The following is a 26,108-nucleotide window of genomic DNA, read 5'->3' as shown; positions in this document are numbered from 1 at the left end:
ATGTTAGTGACAGCTTCGTGTGCTCATTGCAGTCTGAATCTTGGTGGTTTCTGGCGAATGGAAGCCGATGCAATGGAATGTATGGTACCAGTCCAACTCAGCGGATAGCATTTAAGTGTCGATGCTGATACGTCCACACCTGCTACAGTACCTCAACATCATGCCAACACCTTGGACAGAACTGTTCTGTCAGTTACAACCAGGCAGACAAGATAGCCATTCCGCTCTGTGGTCACATTTTGAAGTCCAGTACCTGCTCTGTGCTGTGTACAACGTTCTTCTATTCTTTGGTTCCTCACACGCATCATTATCATAGCAGCATACTCTATATAAGCAGTGTCACAGTAAGACAAACCTATCACATATACCCATCATTCTGTACTGTTCTAACTCATATACATGCTGATTTGCACTCTTAGATGTTAAAGTGGCATGCCGACACTTTTTCACATTTTTCCTTTCGTTTGACGGCTCTGCATTGACCGATTGTGACTGAGGCATTACACTGATCTATCAGGGTACATAAAAAACGACGCCACCAAGCATAGGTACGTGCTACATCTTTGCAGTTTTAATCACCTACTATCATTCAACTGTTCTACACCTCCATCAATTTTGGAGTGATTCTGCACATTCCTTCTATCAACTGCAATTTTCTTATTTTTATAAAACACTTGGTTGACAGTTTGTCCTGGAGAAACAAATTATTTCTGTATGATGCCTCTACTGTCAAAAAAGCAAAATCATAATTGTTTTGATCTTTTTCCGGTCGAGGAGGTGTCTCAGTGTGCCAATCCTCACGTTGCTGCTCTGTCACACGATCATACTCAAAAGAGCCAGGATTCATCACCTGTGATCACACGACTGGATTATTTGTGGTTATTGGCAATCCTTCAATTGTCCTTCTGCTCATCTGTGAGGTTTCTTTGGCACCACATTGTCAGAAAGCTTTCGCTTGTGCAAAAGTTCGGTCAAAATTTGATGTACAGTGAAAGTGTTTCACCCATCATCCTTATTGTTAAACGTCTGTCTGATATTACAAGAGGATGCACACGTGCGACATTTTCGTCGGTTTTTGAAATTGAAGGTCTCTCTGAGCAAAGTTCATCTTCAACGTGTTCTCGGCCTTCCAAAAATGATTTGAGCCCCCTGAAAAATTGTGCTCTTGATAAGGAATGTTTCCCTCAGGCCTTTTTTTAAGCTTTCAAAGGTCACACTCGTGGATCCCCACACGTTTAACACGAAACTTGATCGCACAACGTCGCTCTAAATTCTGCTGTTTCACACTGGATTCGCACTCGGGAGGACCTCGGTTCAAACCTGCATCTGGTGATCCAGGTTTAGGTTTTCCGTGATTTTCCTAAATCGCTCCAGGCAAATGCCGTGATGGTTCCTTCAGAAGAGCATGACCGATTTCCTTCCCCATTCCTTGACACCATGTGAGCTCGTGCTCTGTCTCTAGTGACATATTCCTTCCTTCCGTCCTTTCCGCTGTTCCATTTTCGTTAACACGCAACAGAAACAGCGGGCTCGAAAATCACGTGACGGCTGTAGGGAGCTGAGCGTCTGAGCAGCGCCCCATCTTTTGTGGCGCTGTCGGCCTCATTACTTCTCTCACACACCTTGCACTTGTTACTGCACTTGCTTCGTCACGCTGCAAGATACCAGACAGACACAGAATCAATGAGCAGGCTTCGCTGGCTGTAGTAGCGTAGAGATAAGGTTACATTGCCTGGGAGTTTTTTGTTGTCATCCTCGAATCGGTGAAACATCCTGAAAGGCTTACCGGGCAGGGAATATACAGGTTTCACAACTCAATTGAATGGTACTACTTTTGCACCATGTTCACTTTTCAGATCCTGAAACTGACTTCATTTTCTAAAGTTTCATGAAAATTTCTCCCAATGGAAGGTCACCAACCAACTACTCCTTAAATGTTTAAGTAAAATGCATTTCACTAAAAACTGTTTTTTATTTACAAAACTCCTACGACAACCAGTTTCCATCACGCTGCATATAACTTAACAGCAAACAGAGGAACAGGCTGTGTCCATATTTTTTTTATGATGTACCTTTCATGTGTCCAGTGTAGTCGGGCTTTCGTGGCCATTGTCACTGAAGTTAAAATCTTTTGGGTTGTTAGGCACTGAACACCACAAGATCCTGAAGCAGGAACATCGCAAGATCCGGAAGCAGATTCCAGTGGAGGGATTGTTTGAAGAAATATGACGTGGCCTAACAATCCAGTAGCTTTTAACAGTAGTCTTTGATAGTTTGGGAAAAAGGAAAGAGACACTCCATGCATATTCTGTTAGAAATGTAATGACATCTCATAAAAAATGAGCATTTAAAGTGATTATTTAGCCAACCTGAATCCTCGCAATATCTGTCTGTGGTGTACGCTGGATGAGTATCTTGATAGCAAGCACTCAGTTAAATGAAGAGCTGCCACCTGTAGCTTCTGCTCACTCAGGTTAAATTCTGTGACAACACACCGTCACCATGATCTATCCACATACACTAAGAATTGTTGTAAACCATGAGCAAGTAGATGACACAGTTGACATGTCAACATTAGTTATCAACTAAGGAAAGTGTTAGAGCAATTTTCAGTCTAAGTTACCCATTACAGCACAAATAGTAATAATACTTGTCCGTAACATGAGATTCCATGTTTCTTAACGCCACATATGGTCTTTAATCTCGCAGCCCTAAAGGTCATTAGACTGAGTGTCCACATACAGGTGTCGCATCAGGCTCAATGTATGCCACAATTTCTTCTGGGAAATATTGCAGATGTAGGATCTCTGCGCTGTATGCTGCTGCGATTGAATGTTAAGGCGTCATTTTTCCGTGAGACGTGTGTGACATGCGAAGGTACAAAGCCGGTTAGCACTCGCGAATATTCCTCCAGTCCGCTGTTACTAATGAACATTTTGCGACACACATCACAGCTGTACGGACATCCACCTGTCTTCAGACGCAAGTGGGACTTCAGTTTGCTGCTGCTTGTGAATTTCCACACCATCAAACGCCCGTATAGTTGTGATGTGTGTCAGAAGACGACACACATCACAACTATACAGGCATTCGGCAGTGTGCGGACGGAAGTGGATCTCCGAGTTGAAACAACATGTGTATGTTCTGTGACACACACAGCACGAATGCTGCAGTTCATGACTGTCCACCATGCCTGTGCCCCTTCAGGTCCTGCAAATGTCTTCTTGTAGGTGAAGCACCTGTGCGCTGGACGTCGTGTGACTCTTTTACGCCTGGAGAAAGCTGCCTGCTGAGCGAGGCACTGCACTGTGTGTTGGCCGTTCTTGCAGCCAGTCCAACTCTGCACTGGTACTGCTGTCGTCCTCCACGTCAATAGGGAGAACACTTCATAAACACTGAAAAAAATGTGCCCGAACGCTTTGTTACAAATAAAAAATTATATTGACATACGATATACACTCAAACGTATCATAAGACAGACATGAATTCAATGCACACAGCACCCTCTGATGACGATGATGATGATGATGTTTGGTTTGTGGGGCGCTCAACAGCGCGGTTATCAGCACCCGTACAAATTCCCAACCTTTGCTCAGTCCAATCTCCCCACTTCCACGAATGATGCTGAAATGATGGGGATAACACAAACACCCAGTCATCTTGAGGCAGGTGAAAATCCCTGACCCCGCCGGGAGTCTCCCGATAAAGTTATAAGCGAGTGCCGTAATGGTTCATCACATGTATTTGATTCCTTTTCCTTCCCGATGGCTTTAGAAATATATCAAGAGAGTATTCACAAAAGTTACTTGCATCAAATTCAATGATAGCGATGTTATTGCTAAGTCAAACAACACGAATACGAGTCTCTGTCATACCAGACCTAACAATTTTCTAATAGGGACCAAAGAACTGTAATGCATACTATATGAATTTATTTCCATACATTCCACAAGCTGGTAGTGTCGGGGTGTGTTACAGTTCTTTTCTGATGGCCTTCCTACTACCCTTAAGTCAACAGTCACTGAAATAATCGAGTGACGTTACTTCGGCTGGCGTTCGTGGCCACAACAAATAGGAAGTGTACTTCTTTCTGTCTTTGAATTATGTGAGGTCATGCGTGTATGAAACACCAGCAGAAAATGACGTGGGGTGGTAGGACCCTAGCTGCCAATCTAACTACACAACAGGAATCCAGTCAACAGCTAAGTGGCTGCTGTTTTGAAATATCCTGAAAGATTAAATTGTGTGCCAGACTGAGACTCGAACCCACAATCTCACCCATCGCAGGCAATGATGTCACTGACTGAGCTATTCCTGCACAACTCATGACCAGCATTCACACCTTTATTTCTGCTAATACTCTCCGCTTCCTTTGAAACTTCAAAGAAGTCCTCCCGCATACTTTGTGGGACCAGCACTCCTGGAAGAAAGGATAATGCAGAGAAATAGGTTAGCGAAAGTCTAGGGGCTGTGATAGAATTCAAGCATGGTGGAAGGCTCATGAGTCGACCCTAGATGGCCCAGGCGATTGATTTTATTTAATCGAGGAGTCAAACTTGATTTTGCCCCCCCCCCCCCCCCATTACCTACACCGAAACTAACTTTACTGTGCGGTGTCTCTCCCTGCCATTACATTAGTGCAAGCCAGTACGTCTTAACAGTAGTAACATCTTTACTAGATCTTTTCAAGAACTAATGACCGAAATATTTGTGTCTTTTGGCCTCCAGTGCTTCGCAATGGATGATTAAATGTGGTGAGGTTTCATCCACCTCTCCACATACTTAGGGTTTTTTTCTCTATTACCATCGTGTATAGATGTTTCTTGAAGTTCCCACGGTCAGTCAAACTTACCGCAAGTTTAATCTGTCTCCTGTCCAAGCCCAGGATTGGAGAAACACTCTTTAAACATGGTTTCGACATCATTAGCTTGCCATGCTTTTATTTTTGGTCTTTGTCCAAAGGTCTACATGCTACCTTCTGATCCAGCCGTGTAGTTTAGTATTTATCATGACACTAGTGATAGGATAGGTTCCAGTACAGCAAATGTGGTCATTGCTCCAGTCGTGAACAGCTTATCAGTTCCACACATGACTGAACAGGGACCTAAAGCAGATTGACCTTGTTGTTTTTCTCTAGCCTCAGAAGGGATTTCTTGCATTCTGTAGCATTTTGATCTCGCTTCAGGGAATGATAGAAATTTCAGAGCTATTTGGCTGTCTGCATGAATGTATATGCTATGAACCATGTAGCACCTACGTAGATTGTCCTCTGGCATACCCTGATAGTAAATAACTACACTTGCAATGCTGTAGCTCGCTTCATTAAAGAGACTGCACGTATTAGTCTAGGCTTTGCCCCGTACTCTCTGGCCCCAGCATCTTAGTGTTTTTCTCGCCCATTAGTCAACCTACAGTACTGACTCAGATTACAAGAGCATAGTTCTCAAGCGCAAGGTTCCAATTTCGAGTACCAGTCTGGCAAAGGGTTTCAATCTGCCACCAGGAAGTTTCAAATCAGCGCACACTCTGCTGCAGAGTAATTCATTCTCGGAACACTCCCCTATGTTGTACGCCAGCCACTGCTCTCCATATTTTATCTTGACGAGTGCTAATCCTGCAAGTTATGGGGCAGATCACTGAAGTTCGGAAGAGAGAGGTACTGGCTGAAGCATACTGTCCGGTGGGCTGTGGGTTGTACCATCTTATCTCATCTGGCAAGGGCATTAACCCAAGGGTCATGGTTCCAGGTTCAAGACTCTGTCAAGTAAACAACTATGGGAGACTGCAACAAAATTTTACACAGAGCTGTAATGTATATACTGAGCCTAGCAGTCTTCATTTTACAACAGTTATCCGTTAAGTCTGTGCTATAGGGAGTAAGTTGTTTATGCCAACTAAAAAACTAAACATTCATTTCTGACAATTGTTTCCTGACCACGAAGAACTCTTACTACCTCTATAATTCTGATCCTAAAGGCTTGGGACATTGTGTGTGTGTGTGTGTGTGTGTGTGTGTGTGTGTGTGTGTCACACCATTTAGAAATTATTCCTGTTTCCTATTCATCTAAATTACAATATTGGCCTGAGGACTCAACAGACACGTGTGCAGCGTTCAGCTTGATAATGCTGATTCCAGGCTCCAAGATTTAGTGGGACTTTGACATGTGCTGAGACTGCTGTGAGCATATTTCCACACAGTTTGGGACAGTTTCTGCGTATTGCGAATAATTTTGCATCCTGGCAGACGAGTGTACCACGGGTAGGATGACGTAAAGCCTTAGTGGCTTGTGCGAGTTCATGCGGTGTCAGTTTTCAAGCACAGGTGGAAGAACACTGCAAGTAGCTGACAAGTGAAATTTGGGCACCTGTCTCACACCATGGAGTAACCTAATTCTACTGCGTCTGTATCTAATTACATGCTTGGCTGACGACAAATAAAATGACCATTAGAAACAAAACTGCTCCTCCAACTTTCTACTTAGGAAAAATAAATTGCGCAAGTCCAGGAATCAATGAAACATTGGTGAATTTGGAAGTGGAATTACACATGATCACATGGGAAGATCACATGGGATGTAGTAGGGTTATCAACACTGTGACGAGAAAAATAAAACCAAATACAATCAACATCACGACATATATCACCTCACACGGGCACTTAAGGAACAACAATGGGAACAAAGAAAGAAAAATAAGAATTATTTTCAAAGTTAACAAAAGAAATTCCAAGTGAATCGATCATGTTTATGCAACAACAAGCTCCCATTATGGTGAAAAGGTAGAAAACCTTTATGATGTTTTACACAAACATACATTGAAAGGTGGCTACACTGAGCCACAGCGCCAGAAATCGCGCCAGAGAGTATTGTTCCGCCGCCTCCACTGGCAGTGATTATTGAGACGTAGTGGCAGGCAGTTCTTGCCGAGAAGTTGTGGTGGACACTGCTTGTAGCTGAAGTTGGAGTGAGATGGGGTAGTAGTGAGTGTTTGTTCCATGTTTTATGCAGTGGTTTGATGGGAGAGATAGTAGATGTTGTTCTAATGGAGATATTGTAATGGTCAGAGTGCATTTCGTCAATATATATGGAGGTATTTTCTTTTATTCTTTTATTCTTTCAGTGACCTGAATAATGTGTCATTACAGGTTCAGTCAACAAAGCATTTGGCGTGTGTTCTTGTATTAGAGTGTAATTCTGGTTTCTTGCGCAATTATAGTATTTCTAATTTTCTTTTATAACGTCAGTATAATTGGTATTTAAAAATTCTTGTCTTGTTGAAGAAGAACCGTGCCAGATGTGCGTTGAGTCATACTACCACATACAGAACAGCTACACTTGTGTTTGTTGTTTCGTAGGTTTTATAGTTGCTGGGGACTTAATTAATTAACTGTGTTAACGAAAATTTTCTTACATTCTTGTTGTCATTCTAAGCAGTCAGATTGCGTACTAAAACTAGTCAGGGCCAGCCGTTTACGAAACAGCGTAATCGGACATACAGCGACAGAAAATTAAAAAGTATTTGCATTGCATTCTTATATCTTTATTTTAATTAAGCCCCCATGCAACATGTCGGCTAATCTGATAACATCACGATAAGATAGCATTTCTGTAAGGACAGGATGAAAACTAACGAAAATTCTACAGTGGGGAGCACAGTACATCACACGAATGATGACCGTCTATCCTTAACAAATTCATTCCGAAGAAAACAAAGGACAAAATGGAAAATATCTTAACCACCTTTATTTTGTCCATGAAAATGTAATGTTTGCGCCTGCAAAGAAACTTCAACGTTGAATTTGAGAGATAACAGAGAGTTCTTCTGACAGTAGCTCTGCAAATCAATTACAACACCAATGAAGCACAGGTTGATAAGTTTTTGTGCCTAGTGCTGTATCCCTTATCAGAAACACCAAATGCGATGCGACAACAAGGATTACTTGGTCTCCCCAACGGAGGCATTCTACATCTACATCTACATCTACATTTATACTCCGCAAGCCACCCAACGGTGTGTGGCGGAGGGCACTTTACGTGCCACTGTCATTATCTCCCTTTCCTGTTCCAGTCGCGTATGGTTCGCGGGAAGAACGACTGTCTGAAAGCCTCTGTGCGCGCTCTAATCTCTCTAATTTTACATTCGTGATCTCCTCGGGAGGTATAAGTAGGGGGAAGCAATATATTCGATACCTCATCCAGAAACGCACCCTCTCGAAACCTGGCGAGCAAGCTACACCGCGATGCAGAGCGCCTCTCTTGCAGGGTCTGCCACTTGAGTTTGTTAAACATCTCCGTAACGCTATCACGGTTACCAAATAACCCTGTGACGAAACGCGCCGCTCTTCTTTGGATCTTCTCAATCTCCTCCGTCAACCCGATCTGGTACGGATCCCACACTGATGAGCAATACTCAAGTATAGGTCGAACGAGTGTTTTGTAAGCCACCTCCTTTGTTGATGGACTACATTTTCTAAGGACTCTCCCAATGAATCTCAACCTGGTACCCGCCTTACCAACAATTAATTTTATATGATCATTCCACTTCAAATCGTTCCGCACGCATACTCCCAGATATTTTACAGAAGTAACTGCTACCAGTGTTTGTTCCGCTATCATATAATCATACAATAAAGGATCCTTCTTTCTATGTATTCGCAATACATTACATTTGTCTATGTTAAGGGTCAGTTGCCACTCCCTGCACCAAGTGCCTATCCGCTGCAGATCTTCCTGCATTTCGCTACAATTTTCTAATGCTGCAACTTCTCTGTATACTACAGCATCATCCGCGAAAAGCCGCATGGAACTTCCGACACTATCTACTAGGTCATTTATATATATTGTGAAAAGCAATGGTCCCATAACACTCCCCTGTGGCACGCCAGAGGTTACTTTAACGTCTGTAGATGTCTCTCCATTGAGAACAACATGCTGTGTTCTGTTTGCTAAAAACTCTTCAATCTAGCCACACAGCTGGTCTGATATTCCGTAGGCTCTTACTTTGTTTATCAGGCGACAGTGCGGAACTGTATCGAACGCCTTCCGGAAGTCAAGGAAAATGGCATCTACCTGGGAGCCTGTATCTAATATTTTCTGGGTCTCATGAACAAATAAAGCGAGTTGGGTTTCACACGATCGCTGTTTCCGGAATCCATGTTGATTCCTACATAGTAGATTCTGAGTTTCCAAAAACGACATGATACTCGAGCAAAAGACATGTTCTAAAATTCTACAACAGATCGACGTCAGAGAGATAGGTCTATAGTTTTGCGCATCTGCTCGACGACCCTTCTTGAAGACTGGGACTACCTGTGCTCTTTTCCAATCATTTGGAACCTTCCGTTCCTCTAGAGACTTGCGGTACACGGCTGTTAGAAGGGGGGCAAGTTCTTTCGCGTACTCTGTGTAGAATCGAATTGGTATCCCGTCAGGTCCAGTGGACTTTCCTCTGTTGAGTGATTCCAGTTGCTTTTCTATTCCTTGGACACTTATTTCAATGTCAGCCATTTTTTCGTTGGTGCGAGGATTTAGAGAAGGAACTGCAGTGCGGTCTTCCTCTGTGAAACAACTTTGGAAAAAGGTGTTTAGTATTTCAGTTTTACGCTTGTCATCCTCTGTTTCAATGCCATCATCATCCCGGAGTGTCTGGACATGATGTTTCGAGCCACTTACTGATTTAACGTAAGACCAGAACTTCCTAGGATTTTCTGTCAAGTCGGTACCTAGTATTTTACTTTCGAATTCACTGAACGCTTCACGCATAGCCCTCCTTACGCTAACTTTGACATAGTTTAGCTTCTGTTTGTCTGAGAGGTTTTGGCTGCGTTTAAACTTGGAGTGAAGCTCTCTTTGCTTTCGCAGTAGTTTCCTAACTTTGTTGTTGTACCACGGTGGGTTTTTCCCGTCCCTCACAGTTTTGCTCGGCACGTACCTGTCTAAAACGCATTTTACGATTGCCTTGAACTTTTTCCATAAACACTCAACATTGTCAGCGTCGGAACAGAAATTTTCGTTTTGATCTGTTAGGTAGTCTGAAATCTGCCTTCTATTACTCTTGCTAAACAGATAAACCTTCCTCCCTTTTTTTATATTCCTATTAACTTCCATATTCAGGGATGCTGCAACGGCCTTATGATCACTGATTCCCTGTTCTGCACTTACAGAGTCGAAAAGTTCGGGTCTGTTTGTTATCAGTAGGTCCAAGATGTTATCTCCATGAGTCGGTTCTCTGTTTAATTGCTCGAGGTAATTTTCGGATAGTGCACTCAGTATAATGTCACTCGATGCTCTGTCCCTACCACCCGTCCTAAACATCTGAGTGTCCCAGTCTATATCTGGTAAATCGAAATCTCCACCTAAGACCATAACATGCTGAGAAAATTTATGTGAAATGTATTCCAAATTTTCTCTCAGTTGTTCTGCCACTAATGCTGCTGAGTCGGGGGGTCGGTAAAAGGAGCCAATTATTAACCTAGCTCGGTTGTTGAGTGTAACCTCCACCCATAATAATTCACAGGAACTATCCACTTCTACTTCACTACAGGATAAACTACTACTAACAGCGACGAACACTCCACCACCGGTTGCATGCAATCTATCCTTTCTAAACACCGTCTGTGCCTTTGTAAAAATTTCGGCAGAATTTATCTCTGGCTTCAGCCAGCTTTCTGTACCTATAACGATTTCAGCTTCGGTGCTTTCTATCAGCGCTTGAAGTTCCGGTACTTTACCAACGCAGCTTCGACAGTTTACAATTACAATACCGATTGCTGCTTGGTCCCCGCATGTCCTGACTTCGCCCCGCACCCGTTGAGGCTGTTGCCCTTTCTGCACTTGCCCGAGGCCATCTAACCTAAAAAACCGCCCAGCCCACGCCACACAACCCCTGCTACCCGTGTAGCCGCTTGTTGCGTGTAGTGGACTCCTGACCTATCCAGCGGAACCCGAAACCCCACCACCCTATGGCGCAAGTCGAGGAATCTGCAGCCCACATGGTCGCAGAACCGTCTCAACCTCTGATTCAGACCCTCCACTCGGCTCTGTACCAAAGGTCCGCAGTCAGTCCTGTCGACGATGCTGCAGATGGTGAGCTCTGCTTTCATCCCGCTAGCGAGACTGGCAGTCTTCACCAAATCAGATAGCCGCCGGAAGCCAGAGAGGATTCCTCCGATCCATAGCGACACACATCATTGGTGCCGACATGAGCGACCACCTGCAGATGGGTGCACCCTGTACCCTTCATGGCATCCGGAAGGACCCTTTCCACATCTGGAATGACTCCCCCCGGTATGCACACGGAGTGCACTTTGGTTTTCTTCCCCTCCCTTGCTGCCATATCCCTAAGGGGCCCCATTACGCGCCTGACGTTGGAGCTCCCAACTACCAGTAAGCCCACCCTCTGCGACTGCCCGGATCTTGCAGACTGAGGGGCAACCTCTGGAACAGGACAAGCAGCCATGTCAGGCTGAAGATCAGTATCAGCCTGAGACAGAGCCCGAAACCGGTTCGTCAGACAAACTGGAGAGGCCTTCCGTTCAGCCCTCCGGAATGTCTTTCGCCCCCTGCCACACCTTGAGACGACCTCCCACTCTACCACAGGTGAGGGAGCAGCCTCAATGCGGGCAGTATCCCGGGCAACCACAGTCGTAGTCCGATCGGGGGATGCGTGGGACGAGCTGGCCGTCCCCGACAAACCCCCATCCGGACCCCCACAGTGATGCCCATTGGCAACAGCCTCAAGCTGTGTGACCGAAGCCAACACTGCCTGAAGCTGGGAGCGAAGGGATGCCAACTCAGCCTGCATCCGAACACAGCAGTTGCAGTCCCTATCCATGCTAAAAACTTGTGCAAAGAACGTCTGAACTAATCTACAGAGAGCGCAAACAAAACGACACAAAATTGAAGCGGTTATTAAAATACAAGATTGCCTAGTAAATGCAGTAATGCTGCCACTTGTGCACTGCTGACACACTGCTCGGCGGCGGAAGGAGACTACGCGATTTAACACTATTCGAGTACTAAAACGTGATGCTACAACTCTCAAATACTATAATACGCCCGAAATTTATGAATTAAACAATGCAAGTACCAAAAACACGCAAAGAAATTAAGAATTAAACTATGTAACAAATGAGTGAGCTAGGAGTATACGACTTGCTGCTGCAGCTGCTTATCCAACGGCGGCAGGGAGCACACTGACTGTGACCAACCGACACTGGCCGTTCAAAACAAAATAGATGACAGACGACTACGCGAATTTACACTATTCAGGTACTAAAACGCGATGCTACAACTCTCAAATACTATAATACGCCCGAAATTTATGAATTAAACAATGCAAGTACCAAAAACACGCAAAGAAATTAAGAATTAAACTATGTAACAAATGAGTGAGCTAGGAGTATACGACTTGCTGCTGCAGCTGCTTATCTAACGGCGGCAGGGACCCTATGCCCTATGCATCAGACAGATTCCCTGGCGCCATACAGCCACATTGTGTAAACCCCTCTCTGGGGCTGTATAAGAAGCTCAGCGCAGCAAGCTCCAGCAGTCTCCTCAAGAACACGAAGAAATACTCTAGAGCTTAAGTCATACTGTAGAGTCCAGACGGCATTAACTAACAATCCCACCATTTGAGCACAGCGATTTGGGTTAAAAAACAGAATTGGCAGAAATGCAGATCATTAGAATACTTGACAACATCACCACCGCCGTCAGTCGATCTAAACCCACTACGTGGTCGTTTTTGGCTGGGACAGATTTTATTACAAGATACGGCCCATTGAAAAGCCCACGGAAAAGATTCTAAAACAAACGACAATAGATGAATCCTAAGATAAACACATGGACAATTTCCTCAAAAAGCTGTCCATATTAGTATCTTTACCATCAAAGCTCTCAAGATTCAATATCATACAAGCAGGCAATCCACAAGGGTATGTCCTACCACAGTAGTGTATCATGTAATTTTACGGCATGACGTGTTGCAGAAGAATTTTTGAGAACCTACAAATGACTGATCGCCACCATAAAAGGTTTATTTTCGTAATGTATTAGATAATTTATTGTTTGGATGTATGTTTTATTTATGCACATATATCACGAGATGGATGGGCGCAGCATATCTGCAAGCCAGAATGATGATGAAACATCGTACCACTCTTGCAGTATTTGCTGGTAGGACGGTTTATTCCTTGTCTTGAGATCCTGCCTTCGAGACGTGCGAGCGATAGAGAAAGAGCTGCCGTGACAATGCCTATGAAGAAAACTTGTGTAGATTCTCTCAATCGGAAACTGTTAATTAAGACAGGCCGCCTTTTGACTCTGTCCTTATCAATGATTTGCGATGTTCCGAATAATGTAACAACTTTGTAATGAACAGTTGTTCTACAACATATCAGATGTTGGCAGTGACGTCACTGCCGGCAGCTAGCGTATATAAGGGCGCACGAATAGCCCACTGGCAGTCATACCACTTGACAATGGCCAAGGAGTGCTTGGCCGAAAGCTTGTGTAGTTTTATGCAATTGATGCGGTTGGAAACCCGAGAACATTTTATACAAAGTTATCGCCGCGAGACTCTGCATTCATACACTACAAAATAACGACCAAAACACTCAAAATGCAGTTGACATGGTCTTACATAGCAACTCAAGTTAACCTTCGACAGATATCAGAAGACCTCAATGCCAACTACAGCTAACAATGCAATGACGCAGTAGAAACAAAGTTACACTACAGCCTGTTAAAACTTAATGTAAGTTAATGTGGATGAATAGGAAAAAACAGTCGCGTAACGTTTGAATACAGAATTGGCAGGGCGCAGCTTGACACAACCAAATCTATTAAATACACTGCTGGCCATTAAAATTGCTACACCATGAAGATGACGTGCTGCAGACGCGAAATTTAACTGACAGGAAGAAGATGCTGTGATATGCAAATGATTAGCTTTTCAGAGCATTCACACAAGGTTGGCGCCGGTGGCGACACCTACAACGTGCTGACATGAGGAAAGTTTCAAACCGATTTCTCAAACACAAACAGCAGTTGACCGGCGTTGCCTGGTGAAACGTCGTTGTGATGCCTCGTGTAAGGAGGAGAAATGCGTACCATCACGTTTCCGACTTTGATAAAGGTCGGATTGTAGCCTGTCGCGATTGCGGTTTATCGTATCGCGTCACTGCTGCTCGAGTTGGCCGAGATCCAATGACTGTTAGCAGAATATGGAATCGGTGGGTTCTGGAGGGTAACACGGAACGCCGTGCTGGATCCCAACGGCCTCGTATCACTAGCAGTCGATATGACAGGCATCTTATCCGCATGGCTGTAACGGATCGTGGAGCCACGTCTCGATCCCTGAGTCAACAGATGGGGACCATGGCTGCGGTTACCCCTAACGCTGCATCACAGACAGGAGCGCCTGCGATAGTGTACTCAACGACGAATCTGGGTGCACGGATGGCAAAACGTCATTTTTTCGGATGAATCCAGGTTATGTTTACAGCATCATGATGGTCACATGCGTGTTTGGCGACATCGCGGTGAACGTACATTAGAAGCGTGTATTCGTCATCCTCATACAGGTGTATGACCTGGCGTGATGGTATGGGGTACCATTGGTTACACGTCTCAGTCACCTCTTGATCGCATTGACGGTACTTTGAACAGTGGACGTCACATTTCAGATGTGTTACGGCCTATGGCTCTACCCTTCGTTCGATCCCTGCAAAACCCTACATTTCAGCAGGATAATGCACGACCGCATGTTGCAGGTCCTGTACGGGCCTTTGTGGATACAGAGAATGTTCGACTGCTGACCTGGCCAGCACACTCTCCAGATCTCTCACCAATTGAAAACTTCTGGGCAATGGTGGCCGAGCAACTGGCTCGTCACCATACGCCAGTCACTACTCTTGATGAACTGTGGTATCGTGTTGAAGCTTCATGGGTAGCTGTAGATGTACACGCCATCCAAGCTCTGCTTGACTCAATGCCCAGGCGTATCAAGGCCGATATTACAGCCAGAGGTGGTTGTTCTGGGTACTGATTTCTCAGGATCTATGCACTCAAATTGCGTGAAAATGTAATCACATGTCAGTTCTAGTATAATATATTTGTCCAATGAATACCCGTTTATCATCTGCATTTCTTCTTGGTGTAGCAATTTTGATGGCCAGTAGTGTATCTTTTGCAGAGCTATGTGAAATGGAATGGGCATGCCAGGTTGGTAGTAGGGAAGGCAAATGGTTGACGTAGGTTCACTGCGAGAATTTTAGGAAAGTGTAGTTCATCTGTAAAGGAAACTACATAACCAACACTAGTGCACCCTGTTTTCGAGTACTGCTCGAGTGCTTGGAGTGTCCACCAGATCAGATTAGAGGAAGATATAGAAGCATTTCAAAGGTGGGCTGCTAGTTTTGTTACGGGTAGGTTTGACCAATACACAAGAGTTAGGCAGATGCTTCACGAACTCAAATGGGAATGCTTGGAGAGAAGGCGATTTTCTTTTCGAGAAAATCTAGAGAACCGGCATTTGAAGCTGATTGTAGAGTGACCATACTATTGCCAATGTACATTTTGAGTGAGGAGCACAAAGATACGAGAAATTAGAACTCAAACGGAGACAAACAGAGAATCGTTTTTCCCTTGCCCTATCTGCGAGTGGGGCAGGAAACTGGGTGGCCAGTGACACAGGGTACCCTCACGCACTGGACGGTGGATTGCAGAGTACGTATGAAGACGTAGATGTAGGTATATACTGGACTTGTACTTAGTGTGCACTCATACTGAGCTTTCTGCTGAGCTAATGAGATGTGTACCACATCTCTGCAGTCGTGACAAGGCTGAAGAGAGCACAGTGCTACGAGATGAAATCAACGAAATTACATTTACTGGAATATCGAGAGGACGGACACTATCAACAGACGTGACCATACAACAGCAACAAATGGCCTTGCAACAAAAAAGTCTGTGCCAGAGGTGACACCAGCAGCCTTGAGGGAACAACAGTGATCAGCATTGCCAGCTACATCTTTGGTGACACCTGTAGTTTCAGATGAAACTGGCCAATTGAGGCCCCTAAAAGAAAATTCATAAAGAAACGGGCACGAAGGCTTCCCGAGAAGTACGCGAAATATCGTAATTTTTATGTTGTTGCATATGTAAGATTCTTTATTTCTTTCTTTCAACATATTAATCACTGTTTAACATCGTCTGAAGTAATATAATAACCTGCACAAGACGAAATTCGTCATCTCTCTTCTTATGCAAATTACAATTGTACAAACTCAAACTTTGTCCAGACATGTTTCTCTTCAGTCAATTCAATCGTTTCAGTTCCAGGCAAACAAACGTTAGTTCATGTAGGCCTAATGCAATTTTGTTACCTAGTACGAAGTATTTTCAAATAAAAGTTTCTATAAAATTTTGTAAAAAGCAGTGTCAATCGTTCAAAATGAAACAGTTAAAGCATTCATAAGTTTTAACACGATTTTTAAAATATCTTAACCACTTAACCAATAGTATTTCGACATTAGAACATCTGCACGGGGTAGTAACTAAGTAATTTTATTCGTAATTTGTATATTTTTTGTATCGTTGTTAAAAACCAAATCTTACGAAATTTTGTATATGTAAATTTTGTTTAACAAAAGTCTTTCTCTTAGATGTGTCATTCTTTTATGCAGAATATACTGTCATACTTAAAACTTTATGAATGTTAAATTCCTCAATGTAAATGAAGATAAATTAAACCTGTAACATTTTAAAATTCAGCGGTAAGTCCCATTCATCTGTCCAAGGGACAGTATGAGGCCTCAGGTTGTGGTTGGTTTTATACGAGTTGCAGAGAGTTGAAGAAGTCGTTGTTGTTGTCAGTTTCTGACAATAATATGGCAGATTTGTACCATTCAGCAAAAGAGTCAATCAAATTCTGATGTTCTTTTTAAACGATGAGTGAATATATATAATTAGATCACATGAAAAAAGGAGTTTCATTGAGTAATTTGAGTTACAGCCTGAACCTCTCGTCAATGTTAGACAACACATGGTACTTTTGTGTTGTGTGTGTGTGTGTGTGTGTGTGTGTGTGTGTGTGTGTTTCCACATGCTGCTCCTATCACAATATTATGTGCAAATGTGATTATTTTAAATAGTCTGTACTCTTACAGTTATGTAACTGACTGCAGACAAGTGGGTATGTTAGAGACTCCACTGTTCGTATCAGTGACAATCACTGCACCACCCAGTGGTATCATGGTAATGGCAGCCAATCATATCAACTGACCATTATTGCACCAATACAAACCAATGTATTTGCCACGTATATGATAATTTATTACAATTTCCTGTAAAAATAATGATGTATGGAGAAATCTGTTACAATTTTGGTGTAAAGTGCCGATGTACAGGAGGTGAAGTGTCGTGTGGTCTCCAGTGTTTGTTAGAAGAGGATGTCAAACGCTTTGCACTGAAAGATGAAGTTGATACCATAGCATGGCAGGTCAATATAATGTCTGATTTTGACTCAGTTGTAGCCGAACTAAGACGAGCTATCTGACAAAAATACAGATAATTTAGACATGGGAATAACACTGTATCTTGTGTACAAAGATTAAATTATTCTTCGTAAAAGTGCACTTTAAGATGTAAGTTGTATCACAAATAGTGTCCACACGTGTTTTGCAATGTTATAGAACAAATCTTTACACATTTTTTAATGCATGGTCAGTAGAATCAATAAGCACATTATGTGTAATTTTAATGAGTAATTCAGGTAATTAATATGTGGAAATGGTTAATTTGAGGGTCCATTCTGCCTTGCAAAGTGCGGTACAGTTACAGAACTTCAGTAGTCGACAAGTGCAGCTTAATCTATGACTTTTATTAGAACGAGTATTTTCTTTATTTTTACAGAACAATTAAGTTACGAATGTGGTGCCACGTGCGTTTTGTACTCTAAATCCATGTATTTTGAGAAATAATTATATTTTGTTGCAAGATCAAGTTTTCATTCGTGATCAAGGATCTATAATTATTCTTGCGTATGACAACACATGTTTCTATCTTCTGATGACAGAAATCTTGTTATTTGATTTATAATTTTATTTTGAAAAATCGTATATTCGAGATACCGATCTTTCCTCTCTGTGAGTGGAACCTTCTCCATTATTTTCTTTGGTTGGCCATGTTCCGAGTTTACATCTTGTATTCGGAGCATTATGAACATATATTTGCGTATTATAAAAATATGCAGTCTAAGTGGTACACCGCATTAAAGATCTCGTCAAACCTAAAATAGGAGGGGGAGGGAGGGGAAAGGGGAGGAAATAAACTCTATACATGTTTTTGTGAGCCTTGACACCAAAGTTCCAATCGGTAAATACAGCAGCCCTCCTCGAAAATTAGTTTTTTGTGCAGAATCTCAAGAAGTTTATATAAAATTTAATGGAAAGCAATATTAGCCTGTCAATATCATCATCAGTCACACTTTATTTCTCTAGTGTAGAACATGATGGATTACCTTGTTCCACTCTAAAATGATGCTTGGTGAGGCGTTGCCTTAAAGCAAAACTTTTTAAAACGTCATGTTTTCATATTTCGATTTTCATAACACGAGTAACATAGTTTTTTTTTTCTTCTCGTACATAGCATCATCCAGAACTAAAATCAATTGTCATTTGCCTGCCTAGCATTTTATACTTAGCCACATTCGTTTTTATTGTTATAGGAAGAATCAGGTACAGAGATGGATGAAATTCATTCATGTGGCACTATGGTATTTGTCATAAATATTTTTGTGTTACATAAAACAAAGAGACGTGAACTTTGCCGATGAGGCAGAAAGATACTTATGGATTTTGGTGTGATGTTAGTAGTAATGCACTGCCCAATATCACATTTAAGTGTAAAGTGAACCCGGTACTTGGTATCTACGCTACTTAAAATTATGCTATTATTATTGATGGGTTTATAGGGCTGGAACTGCAATATTCCGTCTACATATTGCAGCACTAATGGAATCAGAGCCAACAGTCACTTTCTGGTACATCTGTTAGAAGGACTTTATTTTTATACTGATCACTAGTTCAGCTACAAAAATACACATCACACACACTAACAGGAATTGTGTTCTCCTAGGTTATGTAGTTAGCAACGAATGCTGCAAACTTGCAGCGACACTGGCTTCCTGGTGGTGTTGGTCAGGTGCAGCAGGTAGCAGCAAGAACTGTTACAGCTTCATCGTCTTTCATAACAGATATGGTATGTCGTAAGAGGTGCCCTATATATGTGATTTTTAACCTCTTCCATTACACGTCACAGCCTGATGGGCATTAGCTGAGTGCAGTTGCAAGTGTCGTGCCAGGCTCGAACTTTGGGTGAACGTCTTATGGCAGATGTCACAATTGTAAGGACGATCGCCACTGTGCACTCGCAAGTGACTCTTCAAGGTTGATCTACACTTGAATGCCTTGTGGCAAATGCCGCAACTGTACGGACGTTCACTACTGTGTAAACGTACGTGGTTGTTTAGGCTATTGGAAGACGAGAATTTCTTTTCGCAAATGCTGCAACTGTAGGTTCTCCCCCCTGCGTGCTGCTCCAAGTGGCTTTTAAGGTGCCATTTTTCTGTGAATGTTTTGAGGCACGTGTCACAAGTGAATGGACGTAAGCCAGTGTGCACTCGGGAATGTTTCTTCAGTATGCTCTGACTAATGAACGTCTTGTCACACACACCACAGACGTACGGACGATCACCTGTGTGCTCACGCAGGTGTTGCTTTAGGTAAGTGCTCCTTTTGAATGTCTTCTGACACACATTGCAAATATATGGCCGTTCACCTGTGTGCACTAACGAATGACTCAACAAAGTGCCTTGATGCTTGAAGGTCTTGTGACACACTTCACAACCATAGGGACGTTCACCAGAGTGTAAGCGCGAGTGCGACTTCAGGTTGCTGCTGGTTGTGAAGGTCTTCTGACACACATCACAACTATATGGGCGTTCACCAGAGTGCAAACGGGAGTGAGTCTTCAGGTTGAAGCTACTTGTGAATGTTTTGTGACAAACGCTGCACGAATGCGGAAATTCGCGTCGGTCCATGTTTTTGTGCTCCTTCATGTCCTTCGCACGTGCAAATGTCTTCTTGAAGGTGGTGCAGCTCTGCACAAGATGACGTGTACCACCATTACGCTCACGGCGTGCTTCCTGCAGTGTGATACATTGTGTGGTGCCCACTCCTGTACGTAGGTCCACTCCACTAACTGAACTGCCACTGCCATCAGTTCTGTTGTCGTCCTCTGCACCGGCGAAGACAATACTGCAGAATTGCGGTAAAAAAAAAAAAAAAAATGTGTCAGAAAGATTTATCATAACAATACGATATTAGAAATGAAATAATACCTTGACACACACACTAAATACTCATAGGTTTCATAAAACCCACATACAGCACGATCTGACAACAAAATGAGGTACATACTGCTTTGACATAACAGATATTCGCTTTTTTCTTGTCCAAATGATTTTGGAACTGTATCACAGATTATTCACAATAATTATATTTACCAAAACCCACTGATAGCGATGTTATCGCTAAGTCAAATAGCAAGAAAGCTCGTATTTTATCATTGCTGTACTAGACAGAACAAATTTTCTGATGTGGGCTATAGAACCCTAATGCATGCATACTGAAGTTATCCTTACACTTTCCATTTACTGAAACTTGCTGGTAACGTTGGGACATGTGAGGACTCTGTCCTGATGGCCTTCTTACTACCAATTAGCCAATAGCCGCTGAAACAAGTGAGTAACGTTGCTAGGGCCGGTGTTCGCGGCCACAGCCATTGGAGAATACTTATTGCTACCCTTGAGTTACCTGAGGCCATACATGTATGAAACCCCAACAGAAACTGATGATGGACTGGATGATAGGGTTCCAGCTGCCAGTCTCACTGCATAACAGACGAAACGGATCCACTCTGCAGTTAAGGGGGCACAGTTCTGAAAATTTCTTGCAGATTAAAAAAATGGTTCAAATGGCTCTGAGCACTATGGGACTTAACTTCTGTGGCCATCAGTCCCCTAGAACTTAGAACTACTTAAACCTAACTAACCTAAGGACATCACACACATCCATGCCCGAGGCAGGATTCGAACCTGCGACCGTAGCAGTCGCGCGGTTCCGGACTGAGCGCCTGAACCGCTAGACCACCGCGGCCGGCTTGCAGATTAAAACTGTGGGCCCGACTAGGTCTCACACTCTCTATCTCGCCTCTCAAAGTCAATGCATTTTCCGGCTGAGCAACTCAGACACAACTCACAGCTTCACTTCTGACAGTACCTCTCTCCTACCTTTAAACTTCACAAAATTTATCCCAGATAAATTGTGGGACTAAAACTCCTGGAGGAAACGATATTCCTTAGCCACAGTACAGCGACTGTGATGGAACTGAAGCTCAAGGGACAGGCCGAGAGTCGAGCCTGGATAGCTCAGTTAATAAGGGCACTTCTCGCGAAAGGCATGGTTCCAACTTCAAGTCCCAATAAAGCAAAGAGTTTTAATTTGGCAGGGAGTGAACACTTTGCTGCAGAATGGAAGATTCATCCTGGAAACAAGACCCCAAGACCCTACGTTATGCCTCAGTCACTGGTACCCAATATCTTATCTTCCAGTCTTCCAAGAGTGCTACTCCTACAAGGTACAGGAAGATCGTCTGTCAAGTTTTGAAGCCAGGAGAGAGGCAGTGGCAGAATATTCTGTAATGTGAGCCGTGGTGCGAGTTGTTCTTGGCATAGCCCAGCTGACAGGAGTATTGACCCAAAATGCACGCTTCTGGATTCAAGTCATTGTCAAGCACACGATGCACTATGAAAACAGGGATGTTTGAGAGATTGCAACAAAATTTTACACTCACTTGTAACGTATAAACTGAGATTAGCAGCCATCACTTCAAACCATTATGAGTCAAGTTGACGCTATAAGGAATAAGTTGTTTATGCCAATATGCCGACTGAAACGCTAAATATTCATTTCTGACCATTATTTCCTGATCGCAAAGAAATCTCACTATGTATATAATTCTGATTATAAAGACTTGGGACATTGCGCGCGCGCGCGCGTGTGTGTGTGTGTGTGTGTGTGTGTGTGTGTGTGTGTGTGTGTGTGTGTGTGTGTGTGTGTGTGTGGGTGGGTGGGTGGGTGGGTACGCGCATGTGCGTGGGCGCGCGCTTGTGCGTGTGTCCGTGCCGACGCGCGCGTCCGTGCGCGTGCGCGCATGCGCATTCTCGCGACACCATTTAGATTGGGTTGGGACGGGTTGCTTGAGGAAGGAGACCAGACAGCGAGGTCATCGGTCCCATCGGATTAGGGAAGGACGGGGAAGGAAGTCGGCCGTGCCCTTTCAGAGGAACCAGCCCGGCATTTGCCTGGAGTGATTTAGGGAACTCACGGAAAACCTAAATCAGGATGGCCGGACGCGGTACTGAACCGTCGTCCTCCCGAATGCGAGTCCAGTGTCTAACCACTGCGCCACCTCGCTCGGTGACATCATTTAGAAATTATAACATATTTTGTTTCTTATTCAACTAAATGACATCAGTTTGAGCACTCCACTGGCATGTGTTCAGCATTCAAACTGGTAACGTTGATTCCAAGCTCTCAGAGACAGTAGGAATTCGACCTGGGCTGAAACTGGTGTGAGCATATTTCTATAAATGTCTGGCATTGCTTCCGCGTATTGCTAATATTTTTGCACGCTGGTAGCAAATGTACCGAGGGTAACGTTTCACAGGGCCCTAGCGCCTTATGCCATTCCCCGGGGTTTCAGATTTTTGCCACGGATTAAAGAATATAGCAGTGGACAGATGTAATTTGGTCAACGATTTCATGCCATGGGATAAACTGATCACTTCGGTCCCTGTAATTAGCCAGGTGATTGGCTAAACAAACAATTGCATTGTCTCCTCCCACTTTATAATTACGAACAATAGACTGCCGAACAGGAATTACCAATGTCAAATGGGGTCTATTAGGGATAGCATCAAATCCATAAGAAAAATAAGACGAAATAGAACTAAAAGTAGAACATACAGGGCAGGTAAAAAATGAAAGAAACGCAGAACGAAGAGTATGACTTAGTTTCAAAATGAACAAGATATTTCTAATGGATATCACACAAGTTTATGCGTCAACAAGGTCATGTCATGATAAAAAGGTAGAAGACCCCTAAAAAAAGTTTAACATGTAAGTCGCAAATCCCACAATATGATGTAAGAGCAGAAAAGAAATTAAGGACAAGTCTACAACGGGGAACTTTGGATATGATACCTGTAATGAAAGTTGGCCCTTACCGTATTATTCCAGAAGAAAAAAACTCCATCACTGTGTCCTGTACGTTGCAGCATTTGCCTCTGCAGGCGAACTACAGCATCGAAGTTGAGGGATTAACAGCGAATTTTCCGCAAGTAGTTCAGATAATAAATTGTAACATTATTTTAATCTACAAACCACACGTACAGAAGAAATTTGTACAAATCATCACTGAAGTACTGGAACAAGGTGATAAGTTTTTGTGTTTAGCACTGTATCTACATCTACATCCATACTCCGCAAGTCACCTGACGGTGTGTAACGGAGGGTACCTTGAGTACCTCTATCGGTTCTCCCTTCTATTCCAGTCTCGTATTGTTCGTGGAAAGAAAGATTGTCCGTATGCCGCTGTGTGGGCCCTAATTTTATTCTGATTTTATCCTCATGGTCTCTTCGCGAGATATACGTAGGAGGGAGCAATAAACTGCTTGACTCCTCTGTGAAGGTATGTTCTCGAAATTTCAACAAAAGCCCGTACCGAGCTACTGAGCACAGTCTTCCACTGGAGTTTATCTATCATCTCCGTAACGGTTTCGAGATTACTAAATGATCCTGTAACGAAGCGCGCTCTTCTCCGTCGGATCTCCTCTCTCCTTCTATCAACCCTATCTGGCACAAATCCCACACTGGTGAGCAATGTTCAAGCAGTGGGCGAACAAGTGTAATGTAACCTACTTCCTTTGTTTTCGGACTGCATTTCCTTAGGAATCTCAGTCTGGCATCTGCTTTACCGACGATTAATTTTATATGGTCATTCCATTTTAAATCACTCCTAATGCCTACTTGTACGCAATGCCTACTTGTACGTAACCGCATGCATTGTGTTGTACAGGTGCCAGATATCAGTCCGTGGGGCGGATTCCATTCCTGCTGCATTTGGTCGGCCAACACAGGGACGGTTAATGCTGTGTGTAGATGACTCTGGGGATGTCGTCCGATGACGTCCTTTATGTGCTCGACTGGAGACGGATCTGGTGATGGGAGCAGGCTAAGGCAGCATGTCGACTGTCTGTAGAGCATGTCGGGTTACAACAGCGAAATGTGGGCGAGCGAACGTCCCCTGGAGCGCTGTTCATAAATGGCAGGACGACAGGTCAAACCACCGGATTGACGTAAAAATTTGCAGTCAGTGTGCGTAGGATAATCACGAGAGTGTTCCTGCTGTCATACGAAATCGCACCCACACCATTCCAGGCGTAGGTCCGGCGTGTCTAGTCAACACCTTCTGATACACAGGCCTCACGGCGGAACTATGACGTCATCAGCGCTAGGCTAACACCTTCTGCCGCTGCAAGACAGCCTGTGCGCTAGAGCCGATGAACGTGTATTTCTTTCGTGAAACCGTAACAGATTCACTGATCGTTAAATTTGCCCTTTACAGACAAGTTGTGCCGCCCTTTTATGACGTCGCGCGCAATGTGGCACACTGATTACAACACAGTGTGATCTCCTTCTGTTGTGTTTAAAATCGTATGCAAAATCTGACTTACTTGTTAAGAAAAACGTCGCTACAGAAACCTAGATCCATTAGTCAGGAAATGACACTAACGGAGATACTTCGTAACAGTTAACAGACAGGATGACGAAATTATTGTAGTGATCATAAGTTTATTACTGGGACAAAGATGTAATTCATTTTACGGCTCACCAACGATCGCATAGATATTGGAGATATTGTCACAGTGAAAAGTTTAATTACAAACGCTCATTTAACCAATGCAAAACTGTGAAATAAGGCTCATTTGTGGTGTAAATTCAAGAACATAATGTATAAATCTACTCAAAGAACTGGGTATTCTAACCACTGCTTCTCAGTATATTTATTCCTTAATGCAACGTGGAACACAACACTTGTACACCATTTCGAACGATTAAATCAGAGTTAAACGGACATGTAATTTCGACGAATCAACTACTATACTTTGAAAGTAAACAGAACACAAGTTTTGTTTCCCCGGTAGGTTAGCCAACATAAACACAGAATTTCTAATTGCTTATAAAGGTAAATCCACACAAATTAAGCACAGCATCTCGCGGTGCAGATTTCTTATCGCATATTGCTTTGTAAACGGCGCTACTTTTTATTGCTGTGCTTCATATACTCATTTTCAATTAAGCGAACAATGTATTCTACCGGTGCCTTCTGTTGCACGGTCGGTATGGCTATTAGATCCAGTTCTGGCCACCAGCAGCGCTAGTTGTAGCAAAATCTGTCTTTCCACCACTCGCCTAGTGGAAGTGACGTCACATGGCCTACTCGTCTCGGCTGGGAGGCCTGTATGTCAGAAGGTGTGGGTCTGGCACACAGGCAGGTCGGCTGCAGGGCCCCCAGTTGGCCGCCTCCTAACCGACACGCAGGCATCACTGACATCGAGGCAGAACTCAGCACACCTCCACTGTGCGCTCTAATTATCTCTCGCTCGACAGCTCTGAAGTCGCAAATGGCGGCGGTTTGGTGCCAGTGGAAGGCACACTGCAGGTCGTCCGGCTCGCCTTGAGGTGCCCTTGAAGCAAGCGAGTTTTGAGAGTTCGTTGCGTCACTGCTGCTGCTGCTGCTGCTGCAGGTGCAGTGCGATGCGCCGAACACGACGGCCCCCCCTCCCTGCAGTGCCACACGGCCGGCCGGGGCCCGCTCTTCTCGGACAGTCCAGTCTCGAGACCACCGCTGCCAGCCATCGTGCAAAGCGGCTGCATTTCTGCCAAGTCTCCTGCAATATCGCAGAACCGTCATCCGGCC

At 43.7% G+C, this 26,108-nt stretch overlaps 1 protein-coding gene across 13 annotated transcripts in view; it reads right to left on the bottom strand.

Annotated features, from left to right (window-relative positions):
• The window catches only part of LOC126106362 (zinc finger protein 501-like), a 246,656-nt gene that overhangs the window by 32,088 nt on the left and 188,460 nt on the right, over window positions 1-26,108 (bottom strand). For 2 of the 13 annotated variants that reach the window (XM_049912619.1, XM_049912618.1), the window contains exon 7: window positions 3,240-3,395. The exons of 7 other annotated variants lie outside the window; for them this stretch is intronic. In XM_049912619.1, the coding sequence (XP_049768576.1) occupies window positions 3,240-3,395 (156 nt within the window). Of the gene's footprint in view, window positions 1-3,239; window positions 3,396-18,873; window positions 20,321-26,108 lie in introns of those variants that run through there. 4 more of the 13 variants (XM_049912617.1, XM_049912616.1, XM_049912615.1 and 1 more) reach the window with 4 other exon arrangements.

The sequence above is a fragment of the Schistocerca cancellata genome, chromosome 10, assembly GCF_023864275.1.
Source record: "Schistocerca cancellata isolate TAMUIC-IGC-003103 chromosome 10, iqSchCanc2.1, whole genome shotgun sequence".
Taxonomy (NCBI): domain Eukaryota; kingdom Metazoa; phylum Arthropoda; class Insecta; order Orthoptera; family Acrididae; genus Schistocerca; species Schistocerca cancellata.
The sequence above is the reverse complement of the archived record's forward strand: the minus strand, read 5'-3'. Positions and strand labels throughout refer to the sequence as shown.